The sequence below is a fragment of the Thyridium curvatum genome, assembly GCF_004353045.1.
Source record: "Thyridium curvatum strain D216 chromosome Unknown NODE_101_length_133319_cov_86.129610, whole genome shotgun sequence".
NCBI lineage: Eukaryota > Fungi > Ascomycota > Sordariomycetes > Thyridiales > Thyridiaceae > Thyridium > Thyridium curvatum.
Window position 1 is genome coordinate 42,222 of NW_022156856.1, and position 27,275 is coordinate 69,496.

At 58.7% G+C, this 27,275-nt stretch overlaps 13 protein-coding genes across 13 annotated transcripts; 6 read left to right on the forward strand and 7 right to left on the reverse strand.

Annotated features, from left to right (window-relative positions):
• Positions 1–62: 62 nt before the first annotated feature.
• Positions 63–1,802, forward strand: E0L32_011228 (uncharacterized protein; the record flags this gene model as incomplete). The annotated part of the gene is made up of 1 exon (XM_031133934.1): positions 63–1,802. One exon carries the CDS (start codon positions 63–65, stop codon positions 1,800–1,802), a length of 1,740 nt encoding a protein of 579 aa, XP_031000778.1.
• Positions 1,803–2,270: 468 nt separating this feature from the next.
• Positions 2,271–3,563, reverse strand: E0L32_011229 (uncharacterized protein; the record flags this gene model as incomplete). Its single annotated transcript, XM_031133935.1, has 2 exons — positions 2,271–3,414; positions 3,475–3,563. The coding sequence occupies 2 exons, from the start codon at positions 3,561–3,563 to the stop codon at positions 2,271–2,273; spliced, it is 1,233 nt and encodes a 410-aa protein (XP_031000779.1).
• Positions 3,564–6,001: 2,438 nt separating this feature from the next.
• Positions 6,002–7,202, forward strand: E0L32_011230 (uncharacterized protein; the record flags this gene model as incomplete). The annotated part of the gene is made up of 3 exons (XM_031133936.1): positions 6,002–6,234; positions 6,380–6,472; positions 6,551–7,202. 3 exons carry the CDS (start codon positions 6,002–6,004, stop codon positions 7,200–7,202), a joined length of 978 nt encoding a protein of 325 aa, XP_031000780.1.
• Positions 7,203–7,654: 452 nt separating this feature from the next.
• On the reverse strand, positions 7,655–8,719 carry E0L32_011231 (uncharacterized protein; the record flags this gene model as incomplete). Its single annotated transcript, XM_031133937.1, has 1 exon — positions 7,655–8,719. One exon carries the CDS (start codon positions 8,717–8,719, stop codon positions 7,655–7,657), a length of 1,065 nt encoding a protein of 354 aa, XP_031000781.1.
• A 952-nt stretch (positions 8,720–9,671) lies between these two features.
• On the forward strand, positions 9,672–11,265 carry E0L32_011232 (uncharacterized protein; the record flags this gene model as incomplete). Its single annotated transcript, XM_031133938.1, has 2 exons — positions 9,672–11,117; positions 11,197–11,265. The coding sequence occupies 2 exons, from the start codon at positions 9,672–9,674 to the stop codon at positions 11,263–11,265; spliced, it is 1,515 nt and encodes a 504-aa protein (XP_031000782.1).
• A 500-nt stretch (positions 11,266–11,765) lies between these two features.
• On the reverse strand, positions 11,766–12,481 carry E0L32_011233 (uncharacterized protein; the record flags this gene model as incomplete). Its single annotated transcript, XM_031133940.1, has 3 exons — positions 11,766–12,112; positions 12,235–12,395; positions 12,471–12,481. The coding sequence occupies 3 exons, from the start codon at positions 12,479–12,481 to the stop codon at positions 11,766–11,768; spliced, it is 519 nt and encodes a 172-aa protein (XP_031000783.1).
• A 1,755-nt stretch (positions 12,482–14,236) lies between these two features.
• On the forward strand, positions 14,237–15,637 carry E0L32_011234 (uncharacterized protein; the record flags this gene model as incomplete). Its single annotated transcript, XM_031133941.1, has 1 exon — positions 14,237–15,637. The coding sequence occupies one exon, from the start codon at positions 14,237–14,239 to the stop codon at positions 15,635–15,637; it is 1,401 nt and encodes a 466-aa protein (XP_031000784.1).
• Positions 15,638–15,707: 70 nt separating this feature from the next.
• E0L32_011235 (uncharacterized protein) lies at positions 15,708–16,548 on the reverse strand (the record flags this gene model as incomplete). Its single annotated transcript, XM_031133942.1, has 3 exons — positions 15,708–16,097; positions 16,168–16,404; positions 16,465–16,548. 3 exons carry the CDS (start codon positions 16,546–16,548, stop codon positions 15,708–15,710), a joined length of 711 nt encoding a protein of 236 aa, XP_031000785.1.
• Positions 16,549–16,891: 343 nt separating this feature from the next.
• On the forward strand, positions 16,892–19,267 carry E0L32_011236 (uncharacterized protein; the record flags this gene model as incomplete). Its single annotated transcript, XM_031133943.1, has 1 exon — positions 16,892–19,267. The coding sequence occupies one exon, from the start codon at positions 16,892–16,894 to the stop codon at positions 19,265–19,267; it is 2,376 nt and encodes a 791-aa protein (XP_031000786.1).
• Positions 19,268–19,426: 159 nt separating this feature from the next.
• Positions 19,427–20,329, reverse strand: E0L32_011237 (uncharacterized protein; the record flags this gene model as incomplete). Its single annotated transcript, XM_031133944.1, has 1 exon — positions 19,427–20,329. The coding sequence occupies one exon, from the start codon at positions 20,327–20,329 to the stop codon at positions 19,427–19,429; it is 903 nt and encodes a 300-aa protein (XP_031000787.1).
• A 1,010-nt stretch (positions 20,330–21,339) lies between these two features.
• On the reverse strand, positions 21,340–22,230 carry E0L32_011238 (uncharacterized protein; the record flags this gene model as incomplete). The annotated part of the gene is made up of 1 exon (XM_031133945.1): positions 21,340–22,230. One exon carries the CDS (start codon positions 22,228–22,230, stop codon positions 21,340–21,342), a length of 891 nt encoding a protein of 296 aa, XP_031000788.1.
• A 684-nt stretch (positions 22,231–22,914) lies between these two features.
• Positions 22,915–23,400, reverse strand: E0L32_011239 (uncharacterized protein; the record flags this gene model as incomplete). Its single annotated transcript, XM_031133946.1, has 1 exon — positions 22,915–23,400. The coding sequence occupies one exon, from the start codon at positions 23,398–23,400 to the stop codon at positions 22,915–22,917; it is 486 nt and encodes a 161-aa protein (XP_031000789.1).
• A 953-nt stretch (positions 23,401–24,353) lies between these two features.
• On the forward strand, positions 24,354–25,886 carry E0L32_011240 (uncharacterized protein; the record flags this gene model as incomplete). Its single annotated transcript, XM_031133947.1, has 3 exons — positions 24,354–24,391; positions 24,483–24,649; positions 24,718–25,886. 3 exons carry the CDS (start codon positions 24,354–24,356, stop codon positions 25,884–25,886), a joined length of 1,374 nt encoding a protein of 457 aa, XP_031000790.1.
• Positions 25,887–27,275: the final 1,389 nt, after the last annotated feature.

The window sequence follows — 27,275 nt, forward strand, 5'->3', positions numbered from 1 at the left end:
CGCCCGCTTTGGAGCGATCACCACCACCGGATCAGTCAACTTCACATGCGCCAAAATTCAACATGGCGGGCTATGTGCAGGCAAATCTGATCTGGATCACTTACGCGGTCGCTATAGCTCTGGCTGTAGTGGCCGCAATGATCACGACATTTACCTACCAGACCCCCAGGGATCGATCCGCAGTCGTCAGCATCGTGTCCATCGTCAGCTTGACTGCGCTCCTGGCCACAGTCTTCCTTCTTCCTGTCGACATAGCCCTTGTCTCGTCGACCACCTCGGCCACCCTCGGCGCCAAGAAGGACTGGGCGACACCTGAGCGCGTCAACAACATCCTGCTCACTCTCAAGATTGTCTACTATTCACTCTACAGCTTCGACGCGATCCTGTGCCTCCTTGTCATCCCCTTTACATACTTCTGGTACGAGGAATACGACGAGGTCGAGGAGGAGGAGGGCACTAGGAGCACCAGCAGCCGACTCTGGAGCGCAACCAAATACACCATCATCTTCCTGGTGCTGGTCATCATCCTGTTCCTCGTCGGCTTCTTTGTGCCCCGCGCCAGTGGCGATAAAGGCAGACATCTGGACCTCGACTACTTCAAGAAGCTTCTTTCGGAGAACAACGGCGAGAAGGCACTGACGTTTGCGGTGGGGCTCCTCGTCACCCTGGGCACCCTTCTCTACGTCTTGTATACCGGCGCCGGCCTTGCGCTGCTTCCCGTGTCTTTTATCAAGTCTGCTCCTTCGATCTCAGCACCGCAACTCTCAGAGACGACGGCTTCGGCGCTGGAGCAGAACCGCGAAAGGCAGCGCCAACTCGAGCTACGGAACAACGGCCGACCCGATGGCATGGCGCCCAAGGACCGGCGCGAGCTGGAGCAGCTCAGGCGCGAGGAGCGCACGCTTGTCAGGCGGGAGCGTCTGGCCGCCGAGGCCCGTGGCGAGGGACACAGCTGGGTCTTCAAGGCCTGGACCAAGATATGTGCCGTTCTGAGACCCATCAAGCTCCTCGGCGGCATTCTGCTCCTGCTGGTGGCCGTCCTGATTTGGGTGTCCATGCTCATCACGGGCATCGACAAGGCGGCCAACTCGATTTGCAAGCAGCACTGCGGCTACATCCTCGGCCACATCAACGTCTTCCAGCCCATCAACTGGATCTTCGTCAAGGCCGCCAAGGCGTTCCCCGTCGACTACGTCCTCATCGCCCTGCTCATCCTGTTCTTCTTCAGCAGCTCCATCTCGGGCATCGCCGCCATCGGCATCCGCTTCCTGTGGGTGCGCATCTTCCAGATCCGCAAGGGGCGTACCGCACCCCAGGCGCTTCTGATCGCCACCGTCATGCTGGCCCTGATCATCCTTGCTATCAACTACGCCATCACCATGCTGGTGGCCCCGCAGTACGCCATCTACGGCACGCAGACCTTCTGCGTGAACCCCCCGCGGCACCCCGGCGAGCAGCCTGACTGCACGGGCCACCTAGACCTCGTGCGCCCGTGCTCCGAGGTGCTCGAGGAGGCGGCTGCCAAGGACGTGTGCACCCCCTCCGTCATGTCGACCTTCCTCAACCGCGTCACGCTCAACTGGCCCGTCTTCGGCGCCGTCGACTTTTGGGCGCAGTTCGCCTTCCTCGGCGTGTTCCTCGTCGTCTTCCTGACGGCGCTCTTCCGCACGCCGAAACTGGACCTGAGCCAGATCGATGAGGAGGCCGAGGCGGACGAGGAGGAGAGCCTGCTCGGGGCGACGACCAGGCGCTTCGGAGCGACGTGGCAGGATATTCGGGGGAGAGGCGACCAACAGGAATAAGAGGAATGGGCCACGAACGAAAGTGGTTGTCACTGGAGGATAGCATTTATACCCCGAGGGCAGATTGCAACTTCCTACTTGCGCTTTCATGTATCTTTCTTTTTTTCTTCCCCTCCATATCTCCACGGAATGGGCAGGATGGCTGGCATGTTACAGGACGGTCGATGCTCGGGAGGCATCTGGTAACAAGAATCGGGAGGATAAGGGCGGCGTTGCTTGCGCGAACATGAAATGTGTACCTCGTTTTCTCCCCGTTTTACGTCGCTTATTATTTACTTTCATCGTTGTATCACGCTCCTTTACCTCGGAAAAGACAATGAATACACGCAAAGTTCCAATCCATATATGAATACACATCAGACAAACGCCCGCCAGGGCGTATGACCACGCTGATGCCTGCCCTGCCTCTCGCTATGCTACACACTTAGAAAAAAAAAGTATTCTTATAAACAAAGTACTAACGACGTACTACCTCGAACCCCGGGGGCCTCTCTCGAACCGGACGGACCTGTGGCCGCGCTCGTCGTAGCCGGCCGCGGGGCCGACGTGCATGTCGCGGAAGCAGCGCGCGCAGTAGACGTCGCCGCCGCAGCCGAGGCACCGCACCGCCGCGTCCTCGAGGCACACGACGCACCACGCGCGCTCGTCCTCGTCCGTGTACGCCTGCCGGCCCGCCGGCGTCGTGCGGCGGTAGGCGGTCGAGGGCGGGCGGGCGTCGGGCGCGAAGGTCGGGGCCGAGGGCAGGCCGAGGGTGTTGGTGCCGCCGTCGTCGTCGGGGGCGACGCCCTGGAGGGCGGCCATGCGGGCGGCGATGGAGGACTCGAAGGACTGGTGGTCTGCGTCTGCGTCGGTGGGAGGAGGAGGGGGCAGGGTGGAGGGGACGCTGGGGAGGGAGAAGGGGTCTTCTGGGGGTGACTGGGGATTGCTATTGAGTTTGGCAGCCGTAGGTTGGGGAGGGGAGGCTGCGGGTTCCTCGGTCTGTTCGTCTCCACCTGCTGCATCACGGTCGGGAGCACCACCGTCTTGCTCGCGGGATATGCGGTCTAGCTCGGCCTCATCGGCGGCTCGGGCCAGGACCCTGCTGACTTCGCTCTGCATCTCCTCGCCCTCGGAATCGTCATCGTCGTCGTCCCTGGGCTTGTCCGCCTTGCCCGGCGTCGCTGGGTCCCGGTCCCTGCTTGCTTCTCTGCCGAGGCTTTCGAGCAGGGCGGCCACCTTGTCCGCCTCGTCCTCGGGCTCAGCTGCCGCCGCGGCGCTCGCGGGGCCAAAGTCCTCGTCGCCGCTCAGGCCCTCGAGGAAGTCGTTGAGGACCTCCTCGTCGTCCATGTGCAGGGGGTCCTTGTCTTCATCATGATCAAGACTGGCGGGTACGGAAGTTAGCGGCCGGGCAGCAGCAGTAGCAGCAGCATTCTTGCAAGGCGTCGTGGCTACATCCGGACTTTGCGTCTTGGCCCTCGGACTAGCAGCAGACGCAGCTTCCTTGGACGGGCTGGGCGAGGGCGAGCTACTGCCTAGCCGGAGGCTGCGCAGCCTCGCCGTGAGTGCATCTTCCCTGGAGGCGGGCTGGGACGACGGCACCGCCGCGCTACCTGGGATGGGTATACCGAGGGAGCTGTGGGATGGTTGTCAGTGCCTCATGCTGGCGGGACGGAATTTGAGTGGGTAAGCGCACTTTTGCGAGGCATCCAGCGTGACGCTGGTTGGCTTGAGGGCATTCAGCCGCTCGAGCAGATCTCTGTCTGAGGCTGAGGGATCGGCCATACTTTTAGGGCAGCGATAGACGGGGGCCGAGGCTGGATCAGCGACTGTAAGGCAAAACACGGAGCAGCGGGCGGGCAGGGTTGGGCACGGCCCGGGTATCGGGGGCCGGGGTGGGGCTGTGCGTCGGTCGGAGACAAAGATGAGGTTGTCAACTAGTTTGCAAGGGCCCTTGGTCAAGTCGAGCAATGGTGATGTGATTGCAAGTACTTGCAAGCTGTGCCGTAGAGTGGCGTGTGCTTATTGCTGCTCTACCATATCCTGCGAGCCCCTGCTCAGCCGACCACCCGAGATACCTATCTTTCGAACAGCTCAAAGGAGTGGTTCCCAGAGGTGGTGGTACGATCTAGGGGTGCCCAAACCGGACGAAAGACGGGAATGCAAGTGGCACAGAGGGCGAGGCAGACAATGAGGTAACCAGATCGAACGTGGGCGATAGCAGAGCTGGGGACTGGAGGGAGATTCGTGATGATGGAGGTGGTTTGGTGGGGGACTCAGAACACTCCTTACTTGGTTAGTTTGTGGTTGCACAGCCTTATAATATGGGGTAGGCTTGCATACGCACGCTTGTCCAGCGCACACGCAACCAGAGATGTTTCGACTTTGTTCGAACCTAGATTTCTTCTAGAAGGAGATCCAAAAGCTTTTTTCCCACGGAGACTTACTAGACTACTAGACAGGCTTCACTGCCTCACTTGCGGTCTGGTGATCCTATCCAGAGCCACGGCCGACTTCTCACTGAGGCTAGTCCACGGCGGGAGGCGCGTATAAGCTTTTAGGCCACGCGTTGCCATCACTCTGTTCCTTTGTAGGGAGTAACGTTATGTTATGTACACCAACACAGAACTGCCGGCTCCCCCGGTTCCGAGATGAACAGCGCCTCGCATTTGCATAGATGTACTATTGACAGTGAAGAGGGCGCGGGCAGGCAACTGCTTTTGCAAACAGATCACCAGACATTCTACTGTTGTACGTATAGCCACTTGAGTGAGTATGGCACTCCTGCTGTCAAAAATAATGATGACGTTGCTATTTCTGCTCCTCCCTGATGGCCGGCCTCAGAGAGGCCTGGTTACACAGAAACGGCCTTGCAGTGAGGTGGGAAGTGTCAGCGGTGGCGGGGGAGATATCAGTCCTCCCTCCAGGCTGTTGCCAGGCACAGAACAGGCTCAAGCACAAAACTATTGTAGGTACAAGTAGTAGTAACTAAGCACGAACAACAGCAATTCGGCTCAGTACGACAACAACGCAGAGCGTATCCCGATGTGGGTTGACTTGTGCACGGGTAAGACGGCCCAAATAGTCTCTGCATTATCCCGGAGCGGGCTTCATTAGCGAAGGGCACCCTGTAGGTACAAACAGTGTCAAACACACACCTCAATGGAGATCCTTTTCTGGGGTTGGGCCTAGTGGCCACTCGTGGTGGCTCAGCACACCAACCTAAAATGTACCCAGACAGGTACCTAGGTACACTACAACGTCATTTGGAATCCCTTGGTTGGCTTGAAGTGTTGTTGGTTGTGTCATTGTACACATGCGATGCTAGGGGTGACGGGGTGACGGGGTGATGAGCACCAGTTTTTACTTGTTGGTAGCATGTCAATATGTGTGTATCAAGAAAGGAAGCAAATTGCCAAGACATTAAGATGTCATTCTCTATCTTTCTTTTCCCGACAGGCCGAGCGTTTGAATGATCGCCATCCTCAGTTCGATTTTCTGGCCTGGCACTTCTCTGTACTTGTACCCAGGCTCCCAGGGCGACAGTGGTACTGTACTTGATTGGACGACCCTAGGGGCTACCTAGGTAGTGTGGGTGGTGGACCCATTGCGCTGCAGGTGGTGAAGTGGTGAAGTCACTGACACATTTGATCCTCCGGCTGACCCAACATCCTGGGGGGCGGCTCGGTGATAATGTCATCGCACTCTGGTCCGCTTTGGTCCTGTGTCCAGCCGCCACATCCTAAACCTAACCTCTTGGCAAACACGCCGGCACAATTCATACCACTCGGCCGTTCCCACCATTGCGCTCCCTCTTTGTCACTATGTATGATTCTTTGACCCTCTGGTTTGCCAATTGGCGTCCACTTGCCCCAGAACACTGGCAAGACTGGTTTAATCTCCAGCACAGCCCACTGCCGGACTCATACCTACTACAAGTACAAAGCCATGCTATCCCCACACATACAGTTCTACATTCCAAGACCCGCCTCTCTTTTCAACCTTGCAAGACACAAGTGCGCCTATCAAATACCGACCGTCACCCAGCTCTCACCGAAGAGATTCCCAAGGTCTGCATTTATATATCTGACTGTCAGCCCCCCACCGGTCTTGACCTTGGCTAACTGTTCACCTCCACAGCTCTAGAGTGACACAAGACCAACGCCACTCATCACTTTGTCTCGACTACTGTTTGTCCTTGCCTATTGCATAGCGATATCACGATGAAGCCGAGTGCCTTCTTGGCCTGTCTGGCAGTTGCTGCCCAGCCCATCCACAGCGCCGCTATCGACGACGCGCTAGCAGACATCTCCATCTCCGTACCCCAACCCATCGTCGAGCGCGACAACATCAAGTTCGAGGACTTGGTCAAGCGGAAAGGTGGCGGCGGCGGCGGTGGTAGAGGAGGAGGATCATCCGGCGGAGGCTCCCGTGGCGGCGGCTCTTCTGGTGGAAGGTAAGATTTGGATTTATGCCCCTTGCAACACTACACCTGTCCCGAGGGACCGCATACCACAACCGTACAAACGGGGGTCGCGAGAACTGGACGTCCACAACTATACGGAACGGATGGGCTAAAACATGATCTTCTATCATTATAGTAGAGGAGGTTCTTCGTCTTCCGGTGGAAGAACTGGTTCCTCTGGCTCATCCGGTTCAAGTTCTGGCTCCGGTTCAGGCTCTCGCGGTGGATCGTATGCACCTCCCTTTCCCCAATTTCATCTCGTGTTGTTCTGATAAACCTGTGGCAATCTCGCTAACCTGACTGACAGCGGCGGACGAACTGGTAGTGGTCGGACCGGCCTTGGCTCACCGAGCTCTGGCACCGGCGGTCGCACGACCACCGGCAGTGGACCCCGGCCTGCCTACGGCGGTGGCAACGCCTATAGTGGCGGCGCGTCTGTCCCCTACCGTGCTGGTCAGACCCGGGGCTCAGTTGTCCCGTTTGCACTCGGTGGTGCCGCTCTTGGTGGTGCCGCAGCCCTGGCCTTCTGGCCTGGTATCTGGTACCACCCGGTCTACTACTATCCCTACCACAACCCGCACACGTACCACAACCAGTCGAGCGGCAAGAACGAGACCAAGCCCGTGGCCTGCGCGTGCGACGAGACCGTCGAGTGCAGCTGCGAGGAGAACGCCAACACGACTACTGTCGTGAACGAGCTCATTGGCAACGGCTCGATCAATGCCATGAACTCATCCGTCGTTGCGCTTGGCAATGTCAACGGGACTGAGACCATCCTGATAAATGGCACGCTGCCCAACGGCACGACTGCCGCAGGAGGTACAGAGTCTCCTGATGGCGACGACGACGACGACGACGGCAGCGGCACCAACGGCTCCGAGGGCCTCAAGGTCCTGTTGCAGCATGCTGGCTACTGGCCGGTCCTAGCTACCGTCTGTGCTACCGTCTTCCTGTTGTAAGGGAGAGAGCATGCGTCGGTTTGCTCTTCAGAGCTCGCTTAACAGGCTGTTTTCTTGGAAGGAAGGGGTTGCTGTCCCGCATTCACGATTGCTATACCCTTGACTTTTGTTGTACTTTTACTACTTCATTTCTTGAACATGCTTTTGCAGTAGTGGGGAGTGGTGTTTGGGGAATATCCTTTTTCTGGAAGGCGTTCGGGGGTGGCATTCCGCTGACGACGAGTGCACGTGTGCACGTCCGCTGCGTCGCTTGATATTGCCACGAGGCGATTAGACCGAATAATGACCTTTTTTGACGATATCACTTTCGAATAGATAGAATGAGTGTGTTACTCTCCCGAGGAATGAATGAAACACAACCGTTTCCCGGATCTGGTTCCTCATAAAGTTCGTGCCCGAGATATCTCGAAGATCTAGTTCATTCATAATGGCATGGTGACTTGGCTCTTCTCTCAGACCAGATCCTCCTTCTTGATGCCCTTCTCCTCCCTCCTCTTCTCCACCCACTCCCCGAGCTCCCGCCATATCCTCTCCTTCTCCGCCGGCGACAGCGAGGCAGCCAGCCCGCTCGTGCTGCTGGCCACAAACACCCGCGCCCCCTTCCAGTTCGGGTCTACCACGACCCCCTCCGCCACATCGGCCGCCTCGTCGTCGTCGTCGTCGCCGCCGTCACCGCCGCCCAGCACCCCGCGGGTGGTCTGCACCCGGCCCATGTTCTCCCGCTCGTCCTGCCACCCGTACCGGAACTCGGCCTTGGTGGGCGCCCGCCGCCCGCCGCCGCGGCGCACGCGCCACACGCTCTCCCAGATGCTCTTGCCCACGATGCAGGCGACCTCGGGCCGCCAGCGGCGGATCTTGGCCTCGAGGACCGAGACCCCGGCGTCGAGCTCGGACCGCGCCAGCTCGGCGCCGCTGCGGCTCGGGCGGGCGACGATGTTGGTGCTGCCGCAGGCGAAGCGCGCCGGCAGGGTGCGGTCCTCGTCGGCGCGGCAGGGCGCGGGCGTGGGCGTGATGCCCGACGAGTGCAGCAGCTTCCAGAAGAGGTTGGACGGGTGGGCGTAGGCGTGGCCCGTCCGCGCGGTCTGCACGCCCGGGTTCAGCCCGACGAAGAGGACGAGGAGGTTGGGCGCCAGGACGTCGGCCAGGGGCGGGAGGTGGGCGTAGGTGGAGGGCGGGGCGTAGCCTTGCGACCTGGACTTTTTCTTCTTCTTGTTGGGCGTCTTGGAGGGGGATGCGGATGCGGAGGTGGAGGTGGAGGACTTGCGCTTGAGGGAAGGGGACGGGGACGGGGAGGGGGAGGCTGGTGTTGAGAGGGCTTTGACGGGAGTCGCGAGACGGGGGCTGCGGCGGGTGAGCATGGTCCCTGCTGTTGAGGTCCTGGTTGTTCTCGAGGAGGGTTGTGTTGATGATGAGCCTGATTGTGAGGCTTTGAACATGAAGTCTTGGATGGAGAGTTGCCCTTGGAAACTCGCCTTTGGCGCAGAGGGGTCTTCGTCAAAGAACTCGGATTTGGTCATGGTTTCTTACAACAGGGGATGAGAGGTTCGGTTCTGTATAGTAAGGTGGTTTGGAGAAGCATGTAGGGGCCGTGCGTTTTCTTATGGAAACGTTCGAGTTTTGAGTCAAAAGCGAGGCTGCCAACCAGCTGAGTCGACAGAAAAAGCAATCATCGCCACATGTGAGATACACCTAGCCCGATTACCTAACTACGTAGGCTACATTATCCAATGAGAGATCTCAGCACCGGTTTTCTTCGAAGATGATTTCGCATATTTCAGATCCATCATGAAAAAGAAATATATCGAGCCAACTCGCAAGTTTGTTCATACCGCCCAACTCAATGCTGTCCGGGGTCTCACAACCGGAGATCGCCACTGCAGCTCGTGTTGAAAGACAATGAGCTCCACCCACTCTCGAGCCACTCAACCTTCCCACACGGCGTGCTAGGCGAGGTGAAGGCCAGCCCCGAGCTCAGCGAGCGAATAGGAGGTGGCGGTTGCATAAACTCTGCCAGCAAACCAAAGCTCCCACCCGGCCACTGCCGGTGTACCTAGTCCCGCCTTACGTCAGTCGAGAGAGACCACTGAACACTAGGTACCTACCAGGTCAGCACTGGAGCCTGCAGAACCCCTAGCTGTGGAGGCCTGGAGCAGCGAAGCCCCTGGCGGCGGGCGGTGGCTTAGTTGGCGGGGCAGCTGAGACACCGCTTCGCGTGTTAGAGGGAGGGGCTTCAATTGGTGCTATATTTGGGGACAAACAGGGAAAGCTGCCCGTATCCATAAAGATGCTCGGCAGTCGTCAGGATTTCTTTGTTTCTCTCCCCAGACTGCTAAATCTTCTTTTTTCTTCCTTTCCTCTATTGTGATACCCAAGAGTTCTTCTGCTTGCAAAGGGACCAATTCGAGCTCCAGACCTCCTCTACTACCTTGCGAGAGACACATCGGCCTTGTACAGAGAGAAGCACCAAAGATGGACGCCATCAAGAAGGCCCTCAACATCGGCGGTGGCAGCGGTGCCCCGGCCGCAGAGCCCTCCGCCGAGCGGCTGCAGGAGCTCAAGGACAAGTACGCCAAGGCCGGGCAGGAGCAGGTCTTCACCTTCTACGACGCCCTCCCCACCGAGCAAAAGGCCCAGCTGTTCGAGCAGCTCTCCGGCTTCGACCCCGCCCGCATCAACGAGATCACCGACAAGGCGCTGAACCCGCCCAAGGCGGAAGGCGGCGAGACCGTCCTCGAGCCCCTCCCCGAGTCGGCCACCGCCAGCATCCTCGACTCGCAAAAGTCGGACATCGACGCCTGGTACGACGCCGGCCTCGGCCTGATCGGTCAGAACAAGGTCGGCGTGGTCCTCATGGCCGGCGGGCAGGGCACGCGGCTGGGCAGCTCCGCGCCCAAGGGCTGCTTCGACATCGGCCTGCCGAGCCGCAAGTCGCTCTTCCAGATCCAGGCCGAGCGGATCCGCAAGGTCCAGGAGCTCGCGGGGCTCAAGTCGGGCCGCAAGGTCGTCGTGCCCTGGTACGTCATGACCAGCGGGCCCACGCGGGCGCCCACGGAGCAGTACTTTGCCGAGAACAAGTACTTTGGCCTGGACAGGGACAACGTCGTCATCTTCGAGCAGGGCGTGCTGCCCTGCGTCTCCAACGAGGGCAAGATCCTGCTCGAGAGCAAGGGCAGGGTGGCCGTGGCGCCCGACGGCAACGGCGGCATCTACCAGGCGCTCGTGGTCTCGGGCGTCCTCGACGACATGAAGAGGCGCGGCGTCGAGCACATCCACGCCTACTGCGTCGACAACTGCCTCGTCAAGGTCGCCGACCCGGTCTTCATCGGCTTCGCCGCCGCCAAGAAGGTCGACATCGCCACCAAGGTCGTGCGCAAGCGCAACGCCACCGAGTCGGTCGGCCTGATCCTGCAGAAGAACGGCCGCCCGGACGTGGTCGAGTACTCGGAGATCGACAGGGCCACGGCCGAGGCCCAGGACCCCAAGCAAGCCGGGGTGCTCAAGTTCCGCGCGGCCAACATCGTCAACCACTACTACAGCTTCGGCTTCCTCGAGAGCATCCCGCGGTGGGCGCACAGGCTGCCGCACCACGTGGCGCGCAAGAAGATCCCCTACGCCGACACGTCGTCGGCGTCGGGCGAGACGGTCAAGCCCGACAAGCCCAACGGCATCAAGCTCGAGCAGTTTGTGTTTGACGTGTTCCCGATGCTCGAGCCGGAGCGCTTCGCGTGCATGGAGGTGCGCCGCGAGGACGAGTTCTCGCCGCTCAAGAACGCGGCGGGCACGGGCGAGGACGACCCGGACACGAGCAGGCGCGACATCATGGCGCAGGGCAAGCGCTGGGTCGAGGCCGCGGGCGCGCAGGTGACGAGCGAGGACCCGGACGCGGGCATCGAGGTGTCGCCGCTGATCAGCTACGTGAGTTTTTTTTCTCTCCCTCCTCGGCTTGTGTAGATATGATGAGAGTAGCCAATACTGACTGACTTTATATACACAGGGTGGAGAGGGCCTGGATAAGTTCCAGGGCAAGCCCATTGTTGCTCCAGCGGTTCTGGAGTTGGAGTAAAAGGTCCCCCCGGATGGAGGTGACAATTTGGTTTTCGGGGTTTTCTATGGGTTATGAGAACTGCTGTAATGAGGCGTGATGAGCATGATACAATGTTACACAAGACACAACGGCCAACGGCCTTCCGGAATATAAAAATCGGCTTTCTGGTAGATGATTACAAAACACACAACTTTTTTTTAGATGAAGAGACCTGCGCAACAACGCATGCATGCAGTCGCTTTACGGAGTAGCTCTTGTCGTGTCTAAGCCCCTGAGGAAAATAGCAATGAGCCGTGCGTACAACCAAGACTGGAACAACGATCCAGAATCCCCAGAGATGCCCCATGCAGATTCGCGATATGCTGAAAGGTCTATAAGCCAGAGTCCAACAAATGCACGCTAGATGAGCATCCAACTTGTTGCTGCATCATAGTTTCATCCAACCAACCAGATGGAAGCCCAATATCATCGAGCTTCAATTTCCCTCCACGCACGTCCTTCTCTCTCCACGTCCGTCTTCACTTGGCGCTGTTGAGGTAGCTCAGGTACGAGTTCCAGCCGATGCTGACAATGTTGACAAACAGGACGCGGTGCTCGAGGGGCATGAAGCGAAAGTTGACCATCTGCACAAAGGGCCAGATCATCCAGTTGGTGGTCAGGGCGGACATGTAGCTCTTGTCGAGCTTCTCCCTGGGCGAGGAGCCCTCGAGGACGGCCATGGAGGACAGGAAGATGCCGATGAAGGTGGGGGCGAAGACGCCCTGGTCGAGGGCGACGCGCGCGAGGATGGTGGCGTTGGGGGAGCGCAGGTTGACGTTGCGCTGGAGGAAGGCGAACCAGGTCGTGGCGGCGGGGCCGAAGACGGCTGCGCAAGTGTGAGTGTGTGTGTGTGTGTGTGTGTGTGTGTGTGTGTGTGTGTTTCGCCAAAGGGCGAATGAATGGTACGGAGTGGAGGGAAGGGAGCAGGGAGAGAAAGGAAAGGCTTACTTCCGCCGTAGAGGGCCATGCGCGCGGTGCGGGCGAGCTCGTGCTTCTCGATGCCCTTCTTCTCGACGGCCTGCTGGGCGACGATGTCGCCCGTGGCGAAGAGGATGGCGGTGGTGACGCTCTGGGTGAGCAGGGGCCGGGCGGCCAGGCGGGCTTGGTACCTTTGATGTCGGGGGTTAGCGACCTAGCCCCTTCTGCTGTGTGAGGCACTGCAGTGTGTGGTTTGAGGAGCTTACCATCTCAACATTGTGGCTGTCTAGGGGGGTGGAAATGAAAGGTGCGGTTTGTGGTGAGAGTAAGGGAATGAGTGAGAGGCCAGGGCGGTGATGTGATGAGATAAGATGCGTGAGCGAGTGAGTGGAGGAGAAAATAAGTCTATCAGCCAGGTGAGAGATGAAAGATAGAAGAGCGTATCTCTCAACCAGAGCGCGGCTTTGTAGCTGAGAGGAAGTTTCGTTGCTTCTGAAAAGAAAGAGAGAGAGAACAGCTCTCTCAGTGCAATGATGTCAGGGGAGGCTGAACGAGTTGTGGGTGGAGCTGTAGCTTCTGGGTGGTGGAGTTCCAAAGAGCTTAGGTGCGTGATACACTCGCTACCTTGGTATCGAAAAAAGGATCGTCAAAAACTATCGTGCAGGTTGCTTTGCTGTTGATGAAGCTTCTTCTGGCGTGCAATTGAGAGACTTTCCTATGGATTGATTCCAGCGAATATGATTGAGAGCAATTGGAGATTTGTGCTGCCTCTTCTATCCAAACGAGCAGCTTGCAGGGTCCCTGGAGGAGAAAAGGAAAATGCAAATCTCCAAAAGCCATCACAAGACCAGAGCACTTTTGCCGTCTTCAGCAATTCCGCCAGGGGGTTACGGGGGCCCAATGCCGTCTGCCGGGGATCGTGGATCCGACTTGGAGATTGGCGGGCGTGGCTCCGCCTGGCTGGCTGGCCTCGCCCACTGAAGCTCTGCAGCAACGTGGGGGCCCGCCTGGCGCCCTTCAGCGCTCCAAATTTCTCATCTCGGCAGCTTCGGTGGGTGGATGCAGGTCTGGCAAACGAGATGCTGCTTGGTAATAATCAACTCAGTGAGGTATATTCAATCTGCAATTCTCAAAGGTGCTCAAGGTGTAGGCTACAAGCCTTGCCCAGGCTTTATCTGGCTTTATGGCTCTTTGCAGACCAATCTACTCAGCCAACACAGATAGCAAACCAAGTCATAGCTACAAAGCATATCTCGTATGCTCCTTGTCACTCTTGACTCTTCAGACTATAGAGCAGTAAAGGAAGAGAAAAGGGGGAAAGAACAGGGAACCCAGGTGAAAAGAAAGCAAATATGAAATGATCACAAATAAGATATCCCGGATCGATTCCGGCCTTTGGGCCCCGCACCGGGGAAGGCAATCGAGCCATTGGGAAGCGGTCGAGCCGTTATATGATCATAAGTGTTTTTACAAGTGGGAAACGGCACTGTCTCTACAGAACACGGGCATTGTGTTGAGTTGTCGTTTTCGCTGCTCCTACGATGTCACTCTGCTTTCACCTGAACAAGTTGACCAGGAGTCTCAGCAAGGGTTGCATAGACGAGAAAGTATCATGAAATGAGGAAGCTGTAACTTAGAAGAAGTAATGCAGTTTATAAGTATGCCCATGAGCTGTTCCCAGCTGTGATAAGAGCAACTGAGCGCTTCTCACCATCTCGCTCGTGGCTTAAGAAGAAAGATTAGCATTTGAATATTGACTGACTAGAATATGTTACAATATGGGAATTCTCCATTAACTTGGATGGGTATAGTGTCTATTGTGATGTTTCGTGGAGTTGTCACAACTTCTGGGTGTGGTGGTGGAGCTAGTGCCTGCCTTACCTCTCATCCGAGATCAAATGATTTCACACCATCTCACTGAACCAATGCATCTGAGCTGAACATTACAACTTGGCGGCGCCCCCAAAGGAGAATCGAACAGCCAAGACTGCCCACATTCAGTGATCCCTCATATGCCGATTGACGAGCACATATGTCTATTGACCTCAATTGGGAGACGCTGACCACCGGCCCGGACGGCGAGGCGCTGGCCCACAGCATCCGCGACTTCATCCACACAAAGTTCCAGTCCGTGCCCCTGCCGCGCTTCATCAAGTCGGTCACCGTCCACGACTTCCAGTTCGGCTCCATCCCGCCCGAGCTCGAGCTCAAGGACCTCACGGACCCGCTGCCCGATTTCTACGAGGAGAATGAGGCCGTCGACGACGACGAGGACGACGACGACTACGACGAGGGCGGCAGCGGCTTCGAGGACGAGGACGCCGTCGTGCCCGACGAGGTGAGGGCGGCGGCCGACCGGCGGAGGAGGGCCGAGGCCGCGGCCGCGGGGCTCGCCCACGACGCGCGCCACCTGCCGCCGCACATCCGGACGGGCGACCTGCGGGCGGGCGGGACGCCGGCGGCGGCGCACGACCTCGGCAGCCCGTACCTGGGCGTGTCGACGCCGGGGATCCCCGGCGGCACGTCGAACCTGAGCTACTTCCACTCGCACCTCACGTCCGGCCTGTCGGGGACGCAGACGCCGCTGGCCGCCGTGGCGGGCGCGCACCTGGGCAGCGGCTGGCTCGAGTCCGCCGGCGGCGGCGGCGGCCATGGGCATGGCCACGGCCCGCAGGAGCAGCAGCAGCGGCGACACCACCCGCCGAGCCACAGCCGCAACCCGTCCACGAGCTCCATCTCCGTCGGCGACTTCAGCCCCCGGGGCCTGGCGCCGACGATACCGCCCAACGCGGTGCCGACCGGCGCGTTCCCCTCGCTCAGGGAGAAGCACAGCGTGTCGACCCTGGCGCCTACGTCGGCAAACACGTCGAGGCCGCCGACGCGGGACCTGGAGTCGGCCATCGAGGACGAGGAGGGCGAGGACGGTGCGGCGGCGGAGGGCCTGGAAGGTCAGGAGCGGAAGAGGTTCCGCGAGCGGAGGGTCGAGGACATGCAGGCCGTCTTTAGAATACGGTACGCCGGGGACGTCAAGCTTTTGCTGACGGCGGAAATACTACTCGACTACCCCATGCCGAGCTTCGTGGGGATACCGCTACGCCTGAGCATCACTGGGCTCACGTTCGATGGCGTCGGGGTCCTGGCGTACATACGGAAGAGGGTACATTTCTGCTTTTTAAGCCCGGAAGATGCGGTAGCTGCCGTCGGGGCGGATAGTCTCGGGGAGGGGGATGCTGATGGGCATAGCTCTGGAGGCCATGGGAAGATGGGCGGGCTACTACAGGAGATACAGGTGGAAAGCGAGATTGGGCAGCGCGAGGGAGGGAAGCAGAGCCTCAAGAACGTGGGCAAGGTGGAAAGATTCGTGCTGGAGCAGGTGAGGAGGATATTCGAGGAGGAATTCGTCTATCCCAGTTTCTGGACGTTCCTGGTATAGTATCTCGACTGATTCACCCACCGAAGACGAAAATGAACAATAATCATGATCCACCATACTATGCTACGGTCTATGAGAGGGTATTCTTGAAGCCCTGATACGCCGAGTTGATGTCCAATTCAAGCTCCCTGGCTTGCGCCTCGCTCAGCTCTTCGGTTGCCTTCATCTGATTGAGGGTGATGAGCCACTGTACGATCTTGCCCCTGCTCTCAAAGTCTCGGTCGGTAACTTTGTTGACCGACTGGATGACGTCCGTCAGGAGCGGGTGTAGCTGATCCTTGGCCAGCAAGCCCAGCCTCAGGGCATCCAAGAACGTGATAAAGTCCTGCGTCGCTTCCAGGATCAACGTCCCGCTCGTGCCACCGCCCGCAGTGGGTGTCGGCGCCGCACCTGCAGAGGCCGTCACGGCGGTAGACGGCATGCCGACGCGGATGCGCTCCGTTGCGCGGGGCACCTCCAGCTACACAATAGGTCAGCCGTTGTCTTGATACTGACCCCGAGGAGAGCGGCGGCTCCAGCCTTGTACGTACGTCCCACTCGGCCTTGAACTCTTCCAGGCCGCCAAATGCCTTTGCGACCGTCTCGTCTGCGAGGAGCGACTTGTACTGCTTCAAGGACCGCTCGCAGATCTCTGTGTAGTCGGCTTCGGGGATCGCATCTTTCAGGAATGCCTTCTCGAGCTCGTCGATGGTCACGATGATGCTGAAGATCTCCGCAAGCGAGTCTTGCAGGTCGCGCTCTGCGCGGGTTTCCGCCAGCTTGACTTCCTGTCGTTGGTGTGAACCCGGTTAGTAACCATGGGGACCAGATACAGCTGTCGTCCTCACCTCATCGAGGTTGATCGTCGCTGATAGTGTCGTATTGGGTACATAGCTGTGTGGAGTTGGCGCGTAGGCCTGCCGTGGTATCATCTTGGGTGGTGGGATCCCAATCGCATTGTGATGTCTGTTGCTTGAGGCAGACACAGTGAGCTTGGTTGTGGTGAATACACCTAAGTACATGGCGAACCTACCTAGGCTTCCGTGACTTACCCCACCAATGGCCAGCACCCACCCCCGTCTTGGCAGAACAGGTCTCACCGCCTGGAGCTGTGCTGTAAGAGGCTTAGAGGTGTCCCTGATAAGACCTCCGATAAGACTAAGAAATTTTCCCTGGGAAAAAAGTCCAGGGTCTATCAGAAAGCTAGGAACTTTTTGCGATCCAACTCTTCGAGCGATTCCAGAAACTGGTTCGGCCGCCCAATTGCTGCCCACCATGGCCACCTCAAAGAAGAACCTGAAGGCGACTAAGAAGTTTGAGAAGAAGCACCTGAAAAGTACACTCGAACGAAGAAAAGAGGGCGCCAAGATCAAGCAGCGCGTCCAGATCAAGGCGAAGAAGCAGGCCAAGCGAGCCAAGGACGACGAATTCTTCAAAGGGAAGAAGGACGGCGAGGATGACGCCCCAAAGATCAATGGCAAGAATGCCGGCGCCAAGGTTGCCGAGATGAGTGTCGACGACTTCTTCAAGGGCGGCTTCGAGATTATCGACAAGAACAAGCCTGCGGGCAAGAAGGGCGACGGCAAGCTTGGAAAGCGGAAGCGAGACCAGGCCAAGGCTCAAGCTGAACAAGAGTCAGAATCCGACTCTGGCGACGATGAAGACTTCTCTGCAGACGAGGCGCCTGTAGCAAGCGACAGCGAGGCAGGCGACGCTGCGGAGGATGATGAAGACAGCGTTGGCATGACCAAGAGCGCAATGGACGCGCTGGCAGAGAAGGATCCCGAGTTCTACAAGTACCTCAAGGAGAACGACCCCGAAGCTCTCGAGTTTGACGAGAATGCTGACCTCGCCGAGATCGACGAGCTCAGCAATAGCGAAGGCGAGGAAGAGCAACCCAAAAAGAAACGCAAGAAGGAGAAGAAGGTTGCAGAGGAAGCGGTAGAGGACAACGAGCTCACACTTGCCATGATCACGAGGTGGAAGCAATCCATGGCAGAGACTCATTCTCTGCGGGCGGCTAGAGAAGTTGTTCTGGCCTTCCGGAGTGCTGCCTACTCCAAGCGGCCAGGCGACCAGGGCGCGGATGATGCCGATGACGACAAGAGGCAGAAATATACCATCCTGAGCCCGGATGTCCGTGATGCCATTGTTCTCCTAGCTCTGAAGCGGATACCGGAGATTTTTGAGCACCATGTTCCCGTCAAGGAGTCAGCAGCTCACAAGGTTTACGTCGCTACGACAGGCAAGAAGTTCAAAACCCTCTCCATTATGATGAGGACATACACGACTTCTATCCTTCGTCTTCTCGGCACGCTTACGGACGACGGCGACCTTAAGCTCGCTATCAACGCCATTCTGCCCCTGCTGCCCTATCTCCTTTCTTTCCGCAAGCTCCTGAAGCACGTCATCAAGGCTATTGTGGGTTTCTGGGCTCAGCCAGCGAGCAGCGAATCCTTGAGGATCACTGCCTTCCTTGTGCTGCGAAGATTGATGGTCATAGGCGACAAGGGAGTCAGGGAGGCTCTTCTCAAGGCTGTCTACCAAGGTCTCATTGAGGGCTGCCGTGCTACCAACATCAACACCATCCAGGGCGTCAACTTGATGAAGAACTCGGCGGCCGAGCTGTGGGGCATTGACCAGGGCCTTGGCTACACAACTGCCTTTTCTTTCATCCGGCAACTCGCCATCCACCTTCGCAACAGCATCGCGCACAACCAGAATGACTCTTTCAGAACGGTGTACAACTGGCAATATGTGCACTCTTTGGACTTCTGGTCATGCGTGCTAGCCGAGCATTGCAGCCCTCTGAAGGAGGCCGAGGCCGGCAAGGAGAGTCAGCTGAAGCTGCTCATCTACCCCTTGGTGCAAGTCACCCTCGGTGCCATGCGTCTCATCCCTACTGCCACCTACTTCCCGCTTAGATTCCACCTCATCCGGTCGCTGCTCCGAGTTTCCCGGGCTACTGGCACTTATATCCCTCTGGCGTCGGCTCTCATCGAGGTTCTTAACTCGGCGGAGATGAAGAAGCCGCCCAAGGCAGCCTCGCTGAAGCCGCTTGACTTTAGCGTCGCCTACCGGGCGCCCAAGTCGTACCTCAGGACACGCATCTACCAGGACGGCGTTGGCGAGCAAGTCGTGGAGCTGCTGTCTGAATACTTTGTCCTCTGGTCTACCAACATCGCCTTCCCCGAGTTCTCGCTTCCTGTCATCATCATGCTCAAGCGCTGGCTCAAGGACGCGAAGAAGAAGGCGTCTGGTAACAAGAATGGCAAGCTCAACTCCAGCCTGACGTTGCTCATCCAGAAGCTGGAAGCCAATAGTCGGTTCATCGAGGAGAAGCGCGCCCGGGTCGACTTTGCGCCCAAGGACCGTGCGCAGGTCGATGCCTTCCTCAAGGACTTTGAGTGGGAGAAGACGCCGGTCGGCGCCTTTGTCGTGTCACAGAGAAAGCTGAGGGCAGAGAAGGCCAAGATGATGCAGGAGGCGAGGAAGGAGGACGAGAGGAAACGGAAAGAGGAAAAGGAGGCCGAGCAGGCTGACCAGTTGGAGGATGATGAGGAGGAAGATGAATTTGAGGATGAGGAAGGTGTCTTGGAGGTTGACAGCGAGGATGGGGACATGGAAGACGAGGAGGAAGACGACGAGTAAGGGATATATGTTCTACCCGGTAAAATATCTATTATGCACAGGCACGGCGCATTTCGTGGACAGTGGATCATTTTGAAGAGCTACACATTTCTGCAAATTATTGCTCTGCATACGGAGAGGTATCCTCCTCGCCTCCCTTTTTCTTGTCGTACACTCTACCTATTCAAAGACCTTGTACTTTTGGAAGAACTCGTGCATATACCCCGCCATCTCCCGCTCGTTGGTCTCGAGCGCAAAGTGCCCAGCGTCCAGCCACTTGAGCTCGAACCTCTCGACGTCGCGCGCAAAGGCCTCGGCGCCGGCGGGCGGGAAGATGAAGTCGTTCCTGCCCCAGGCCGCCAGCACCGGCACGCGGGACTCGCGCAGGTACTCCTGGAAGCGCGGGTACAGGGCCAGGTTGGTGCGGTAGTCGTACAGCAGGTCGAGCTGGACGTCCTTGTTGTTGTTGCCGGGCCGCAGGTCCATGAGCGCCTGGTCGAGCCAGTAGGACTCGGGCGGCACCGCGGCCGGGCGCGGCGAGCCGACCTCGTACTGCGCGCGCGTGGTGGCCATCTCGAGGGCCGGGCGCAGGGCGTCGCGGTCCCGGGCGGCGCCCGAGGCCCAGTACTGCTTGAGGGGGTCCCAGAAGGGGGCGTCGAGGCCCTCGGCGTAGGCGTTGCCGTTCTGCGAGACGATGGCCGCGACGGCGGCCCGGGAGGAGGGAGGGGAAGTGGTGGTGTTGGCGGCGAGGCGCAGGCCGACGGGGGCGCCGTAGTCAAAGATGTAGACGGCGTAGCGGCCGAGGTCCAGGGCCGCGACGAAGGCGGCGAGGGTGTCGGCCAGGGAGGCGAAGGTGTAGGCGTAGGCGCGCTCGGCGGGGACGTCGGTGAAGCCGAAGCTGGGGAGGTCCGGGGCGATGACGCGGTAGCCCAGTCCGGCGAGGATGGGGATGAGGTTGCGGAACATGTGCGACGAGGAGGGGAAGCCGTGCAGGAGGAGGACGGTCGGGGCCGAAGGGTCGCCGGCGTGGCGGTAGAAGACGTTGACGCCGTCGGCCTTGACGTAGGAGACTTGGGTGGCCATCTTGTTCGAGAAGGGGGCGATGGGCAGAAGTAGGTTTGGTTTACTTGTAGTGTTTGTCCGAGAAGTGAGTGTCTATGTTCTGTCTGCAGAGGTTGCTGAGGTGGCTAACGACTGTGTGATCATGATCTTGTAGCGCACCGACAATGGGCATCAAGGCTGTTTATATACTACAATCACGTACTCATTTTCATGAGTTGAGGCCATGTCGGCCACCTTCAAGACTGACGATGTCTGCGGCTACGGAGGTGTACTCATGCTGCGTAAGCATTGTTCAATTACTCAGACTCCCTCGTCATGGCTCACGAGAGAGGCGCATTCTAGTGCGAAGTCTATCTCGACATCCTGCAGGATATCGAAGTGAATTGAAACATCACGGTTGGTCGCACGAATTCCAAAAAATAAAAGACAAATTCGTCAAATTCCGCTACTCGTTGAACCGAGTTGTTAGTTGGCAGTGGGCAGGAGAAGGCTTTGTCAGAGTCGATGAAAATTTCCTAATTTGGACTAACACGACAAAAGGGCGGCAAGCCACCAGACAAGTATGAAGAAACAAATAGAAGCAGTCATTCTTCTTTTGCCCCGAATTTGAGGTCAGAAGAATTACTACTTCGTATCCTGGTCAGGATCATGTAGTAAGTATTTGTAATTTGCTGCATGCAAGCATTGAGCGACGTCTGGCCTTCCACACATCACACCAACCTTGTCATGCGGTATTCGTGCTTTGGTTCAGACTGGAAACCATTCTTCCACATTGATCTCCATGTCCGACTTCATACTCTGTGCTAAATAGACCGAACTAGGCTAAGACAGTGAAAAAGGTATCGATGATGATCACAAAGTCCATCAAGCACAGTATGGAGATGATAGACCCCTTGATGATAGAGCAACAACAAAAACACAACAAGTTATCTCCATCGCTTATGCACCAAGCAGCCGTTCCCTATGACCCAAACGGATCATCCAACACCGCCAGAAAATGTAATCAAGAGGGTGCCACCGAAGCTGCAGACCTACAGGCTGACCGCGAACCCGGAATTAAACTCGACCGCCTGCTTGGCCGACAGCTTCTCGGCGGTCGACCTCCGGCGAGGCTTCTCCCCGGGGAAGACGTACCCCCGCTGGTTCGCCACGACCCTGATCCCGCCCTGCACCATGTCGACCGTGTGGTGCGTGTGGCCAAAGGCCCACACCCGGACCCCCCGCCACTGCTGCCGCGCCCGCGCCGAGACGAGGTCCGTCGCGAACGCCGACGAGAAGACGCTGTCGCGGTACTGCGGCGCCGCCGACCCCTCGAGGAAGGGCGCGTGGTGCGTGGCGACGAGGATGCGCCTGGGCGGTTGCCCTTGCGGCGGCACGACGCCCAGGACGGCGACCTGCTCGCGCAGCCAGCGGGCCTCGGCCGCGTGCGCGGCGTTGTGCCGCTCGACGCTCCAGCCGCCGCCGATGCGCGCAAAGTCGCTGACGGCGAGGCGCACGCGGTCGGCCTGCTCCGGGCTCACGGCGGACCACAGCGTGCAGCCGAGGATGGTCAGCGGCGAGGACGGGTCGTCCCAGCGCGTGCGGTGCAGCAGCGTGAAGGAGGCCGCGATGGAGGGCTCGGCGGCGAGGCGCTGCGCCTCGGCGACGCCCTTCTCGTAGCTGAGGCCGTAGAACTCGTGGTTGCCCAGCACGAGGAAGACGCGCCGGTAGCGGGCGACCTGGGCCTGCAGGAAGGCGAGGTAGGCGTCGTAGTGGTCCAGGCAGCCGATGTCGCCGGCCAGCAGGAGGAAGGGCGCCGTGACGGGGAAGGTGTAGGTGGTGTACTGCTTGCTGATCTCGAGGTGCAGGTCCGAGAGGATCTGGACCCTGGGCGTGACTGGTTCTTCGGGCGGCGAGAGCAGGCTCTTGATGAAGGCTTTCATCTTGGGCCGGTGTGGTCCGGGGCGGGGCCGTGAGAGGACCGAGTAGAATGTCGGAGGCTGCGCAGAGATCGTGCTTTTGTTAAATACCAGGCTGCTCTTTACCAGTTGTATGGACTGGTGTTTCATTGTGTACGAGTCTCAACAAGGCTTCATGCATGGTTGTGTTTGTGTTTGTGCGGCGTGGCGTTCAGCTGAGTCCTGAACTAGGACTAGATACGAAGTCCGTCGCTACCGACCAAGACAAAGAGATGGCACACAGCAGCCGAGGCACTAAACGATCTCAATGGACAGATCCGGTTCTCACACAAAGAATTGTGCAATTTGTACGAAGTAACAGGAAACATGTCCAATCCAGTTCTGAGTCGAGTTCACATGCACAGCAAGAGGCAGAGTATTACGGTTGAAGGACGCAAAGTCCGCGGCAATATGAGACGATGTGATCTTATTTCATTCCTACTGCCACAATGGATGTAATTATACAAATATATACAGTTGGTAACGTCTTGGCGCGCAGCACTGCCTACACTCTCGTAGGGCATTCGCTCTCCGCCTGCTTTTCGTACATGCCATGCCGCCTTTGATGGTGCAAGTTGGCCTGGTCTCTAAACTCCTGCTTGTACAAGCTCTCACCCATCAGGCGCACTCTCGGGGCGGCTCCTTTTCGCCCCGACTAGAGCCGTACAATCATGACACTCTGCACAGAACGACACCGCCAGCCTTCTTCTCGATCGCCTCCCGGACCTCCAGCACCCCGCGGTCGGTGCTGACAAACAAGCTCTCCCCGAGCGTCAGGCCCTTGACGTAGCCGGCGGGAAACCCCCTGGCGACGCGCTCGAGCTCCTGCAGCTTCAGCGTGACGAGCCGGCTCGGCTTGCTGACGGCCTTGAGGTTGCGCATGACGGGCTCGTTGTTCCAGTACTTGAGGCCGAGCCAGAGGCGCCGCGTGGCGACGTTGGCGGCGGTGACGGGCTCCGACTCGGCCGAGGTCAGGGCCTGGGGCGGCGGCGGGTGGGGGCCCGCGCGCGTGACGCCCGAGATGAAGCCCGCGCGGTGCAGGGCCATGGCGAAGTTGAGATTGTACTTGGAGTTGGGGATCGAGGTGAGGCCGAGCCGTGCGCGCGAGGCGTTCTGGAGGTGGGCGCAGGCGTCGGCGATGGCGTGGATGCCCATCTTGAAAGGGGGATGCGGAGGAGGGCAATTAGGGGGAGAGAGAATAGGGTATCGATGGTCGTCCCGTGAAGGGGGAGTACTCCCGCCGAGATCTCTCTATCGGCCGGGTGCCTGCGGTTCGTCGTGAAGAAGATGGGTGTATCGCGTGTCCCTGGGGTGCCGGAGCTGCAAAGCTTGAGATTAGCAACTGTGATCGTCACGATTGTCGCGCTGAGGACCCTCGGTGTCATACCTCTGGAGTAGCTCAAGGGCAGCCGGTCCGATTATCACGGGAAGTCGATCGAACAAGCTTCTCCCGCCTTGAGGTATGCCGTCAATGTCATGCGCTGCAACTGTCTTTGTCTTTTGAAGATTTGTCGGGATGTTCCGATCCTCCAAAAATTTCCAGAGCCTGGCCAGCTGCCTCTGACGGTCCGTCGGTACGTACCTATAGTGGGCCGGGCTCTCCCCCCCCACCTGGTCTTGCTTGTCTTTGTTCTCGAGGGGACTCCGGCGCTCTGATTGGCCTCCTCTAAGCGCCGGCCCAAGCTGTCTCGACCACTTTCTTGTGTGTCTCTGGTCTGCAGCTTGCATCACCGACCGGGATATCACCACTTTCCCCTTTGATGATTTGCTGTTTGGTAGGCCTGCCTGTCATCCTGTGTACCACATGCCGGTTATTAGCTGCCGTGCCTCTTGCTCGGGGCTTGAGACCCCTGCTTGCTGCTTGGGCCCGCCGTGCCCAAGCGGGAGAAAGTGATGCGATGCGCAAGCTCCCGAACAAAAAGGTAGGGAGGACGTGATGCGCGAAAAGTTGTCGTCGCATCCTTCTCCTCTGGTCATTGTGTTTGTGTCTGTTTTCTCGGTCAAATCGTTTTGAAAGAGCAGCAAGATCTGCTCGTATTGTCTCTGTAGACCTCCCGTCTCCCTAGCCCCCATCCGGACCCTATTCCCAAGCTTCCTGGCCTGCGACAATGGCAGTCCGGCCGGGTGAGGAGAACGTAGCTACTCTGTATGTGCCACTGCCCCTCATTCTCTCCCAAAGCCGGGAGGTAGCCAGACTGTCATGGCGGCCCAACTGACTTTGGCTTCGTTCTTTCCAGATTCGGGGATGTTCATTATTTCTACGGCCAGCCCACGGACAAGCCTCGTCATCATCGATTTGACAAGGGCTCGTACATCTACTTGTTTGAGGATGCAAACAACCGCCGGGCGCGTGTAGAGATCGCGAACCAACCCGGGACTGATGACCAGGATGCCTTTGACGGCTGTATGCGACGCTCTCTTGCGCCAATTCTCCTCTCGACAACCTCTTTACTGATGAATTCTGCGGGACAGTTCTTGACAAAACCCAGATCCGCTACTCTTACAAGCAGACATGCATGGTCTCTGTCACGATCGGGGACGTTCCAAACCAAGAGGAGTGGCACCTGCCGACCTTTGACCCCCAGAACCAGAGCAAGTACCACTACAAGCTAGAATCGCTCGACATCTACTTCTGGACGCAGCAGGATGCGCTCCAGTTCGTCAATGGCATTCGCCGAGTCTTGCCGCCGGCCCAGGTCGAGGTCCTGGACGAGCCGGGCCCGCCGCCGCCAAGGCAGGCGAGCGACATGAGCTCCGTCGTGCAGAAGCTCGAACAGGCGGCCATCTCCGACACGGCTGCTGCGCAGAAGCCTCAGCAGGCGAACGGCGGCGCGCCCTCTTTCGCGCCGCCTCCGATGTCTGCCGTCTCGGGAGGCTCCGGCGGCTCGCCGCCGCACAACTTCGCGCCCATCGCCTACAACCCCGCCGCGCCGGCCGCGCCGGAGTCGATCCAGCACCGCGAGAAGACCCCGCCGCCCGAGGACGGCGGCATGAACCCGCTGCACCAGACGCTTGCCTACGACGCGACCACGCCCTTCAGCCCGGGCCTGGTGCCGACCGGGCTGGGTCCGCTCAGCCCCGGCATACCCCCGCCGCCGTCGATGCACTCGCCTCCCGGGGCCCCGTCGTTCCCGGCCCCGCCGCAGCACAGCGTCACCAGCCCCGGTCTGCCGCCCCCCGGATTCGGGCAGGGCCACACCCACCCGGGTCTGGTGCGCGCGGCGACGATGCCGGTCCACGGGCTGCCGAGCCCGGGTCTTGCCAGTCCGTTCGGCGCCGGGTACCCGGGCAGTCCCGGTGTGCCGGCGCATCAGCAGCCGGGCATGCCGACCCACCACACGCCCACGCCGCCCGTCACGTCTCCTGGCCTGCCGCCGCCGCCGCCTCCGCCGGCCGGCGGGTACAGCTCGTACAACTACGCTGCCAGCCAGGGCCAGCAGCAGCAGCAGCCGGCGGCGGGGGCGGGGGCGCAGAACCAGGCCTACAGCGTGCACCAGCAGCACTGGCAGCCGACCGAGGGGGAGCACGCCGTCAAGTACAAGCCCAAGACGGAGCCGAGGGGCAGGTTGGAGGAGAACGCCGGGCGGCTGGAGAGGGGCGTGTCGGGGATGTTCAAGAAGTTTGAGAAGAAGTTTGGCTGAGACTGCCGTGGTTCTCGGGGTTGCCTATGTTGTTTTCTCTTGTAGTCGGCGGGGGAGATCATACGATCTAATAGCGTTCATCACATCAATAAATTGGTATACCTACAGAAGTTGCAAGCTCAGAGTTCAGGTACCCTGACAATATCTTCTCCTTCGAAAGGGATTGTCTCCCACCCAAGTTTGACAGATAGGTAAGTACCCAATGTTTCCTCCTACTCGTCTGTTATATGCTCCCTTGATTCCACATCTTGTTACCCCGGCAGCCTTTGCTGATAGCTTCAGTGCTCAATCCCTCAGATTTCACAGGTTTTAGCTCGGACGGCTCTAACTGATGGAGGGACGCGATGGATGCTGTCCTGAATTTGTCAAAAGTTGGCTTGTCGATCTTGCAAGGATTCGTTCAATGGCCAGCAATCAGCACTAGGACGCTTGCCTGCCAAAGGTTTCGGCGTGAGCACGCGATTGGCCAGATCACGGATCCGAGGGGAGATGAATGATTATTCATCCCGAGCAATAGTTAGTTAGATCCGGTATTTGATTGTCTGACACCAAGAACCTCGTAAAAAGTCCCCAAGAAGGCGTTCCGTGTCTTGGGTGGTCGTGGGCAGAGATAGGACCTGCGCAAACAATGTACGCATCTTTCTAGCGTGCACACGTCGTCTGGTCCATGACATTGACCCCAGGGCCCGGCAAGGCGGTGCCGCCGCTTTTTCTCTCCTCATTCTCCTTCCAGGGTAGTTAAATACCCAGGCCAGGCAGCCAGGGTACCGCCAGGAGGAAAGCGGGTAAAAATGGTGCTGATGTGCCTTACGAGGTGGCAGTGTGGTGGCTGGCCCTACGAAGTACTCCGTAGCATGGGAGCAGGGGACCCTGACCCAAGACCGGGAGCCTGGGCTTTGCTTCTCGCCAGGTATCTGCTGTTTTGGTCCGTAGATGAGCCCTGTTGAGGTGGTGCTTTGCAGTGATTCGGACCAGGCCGAATCGATGAACAAACATACCCTCTCCAGTGTCCAGCATGCATGGAAGCAGCCTCGCTGAGCAGAGAGAGTGAGGGATTGACCGGCAATAGAATTCGTCCACAAGCCATCGTGATACTCCACAGTGAGCGCAAAAAGCCAAAACGCCAGCATAGCGGTTCATCAGCGGATGTGGGGAACGGAACGATGCCTGTGGGTATGGTCCATGCTACTTGTACAAGTAGACCAAGAGGAGAGAGAGAGAGCCTCTTCCTGCTCTTGGATTCACCTTCCTGCGGACAGCCGGGGGATCCTACAATTTCACCTTGGACATCTTTGCGGCCACGGGCAGCGCCACCGAGGGAGGAAAGGGACGAGAAGGAGCAGGAAAAGGTCAGAGGTACCGCGGGCATGTTTCGAGGATAAAAAGGTG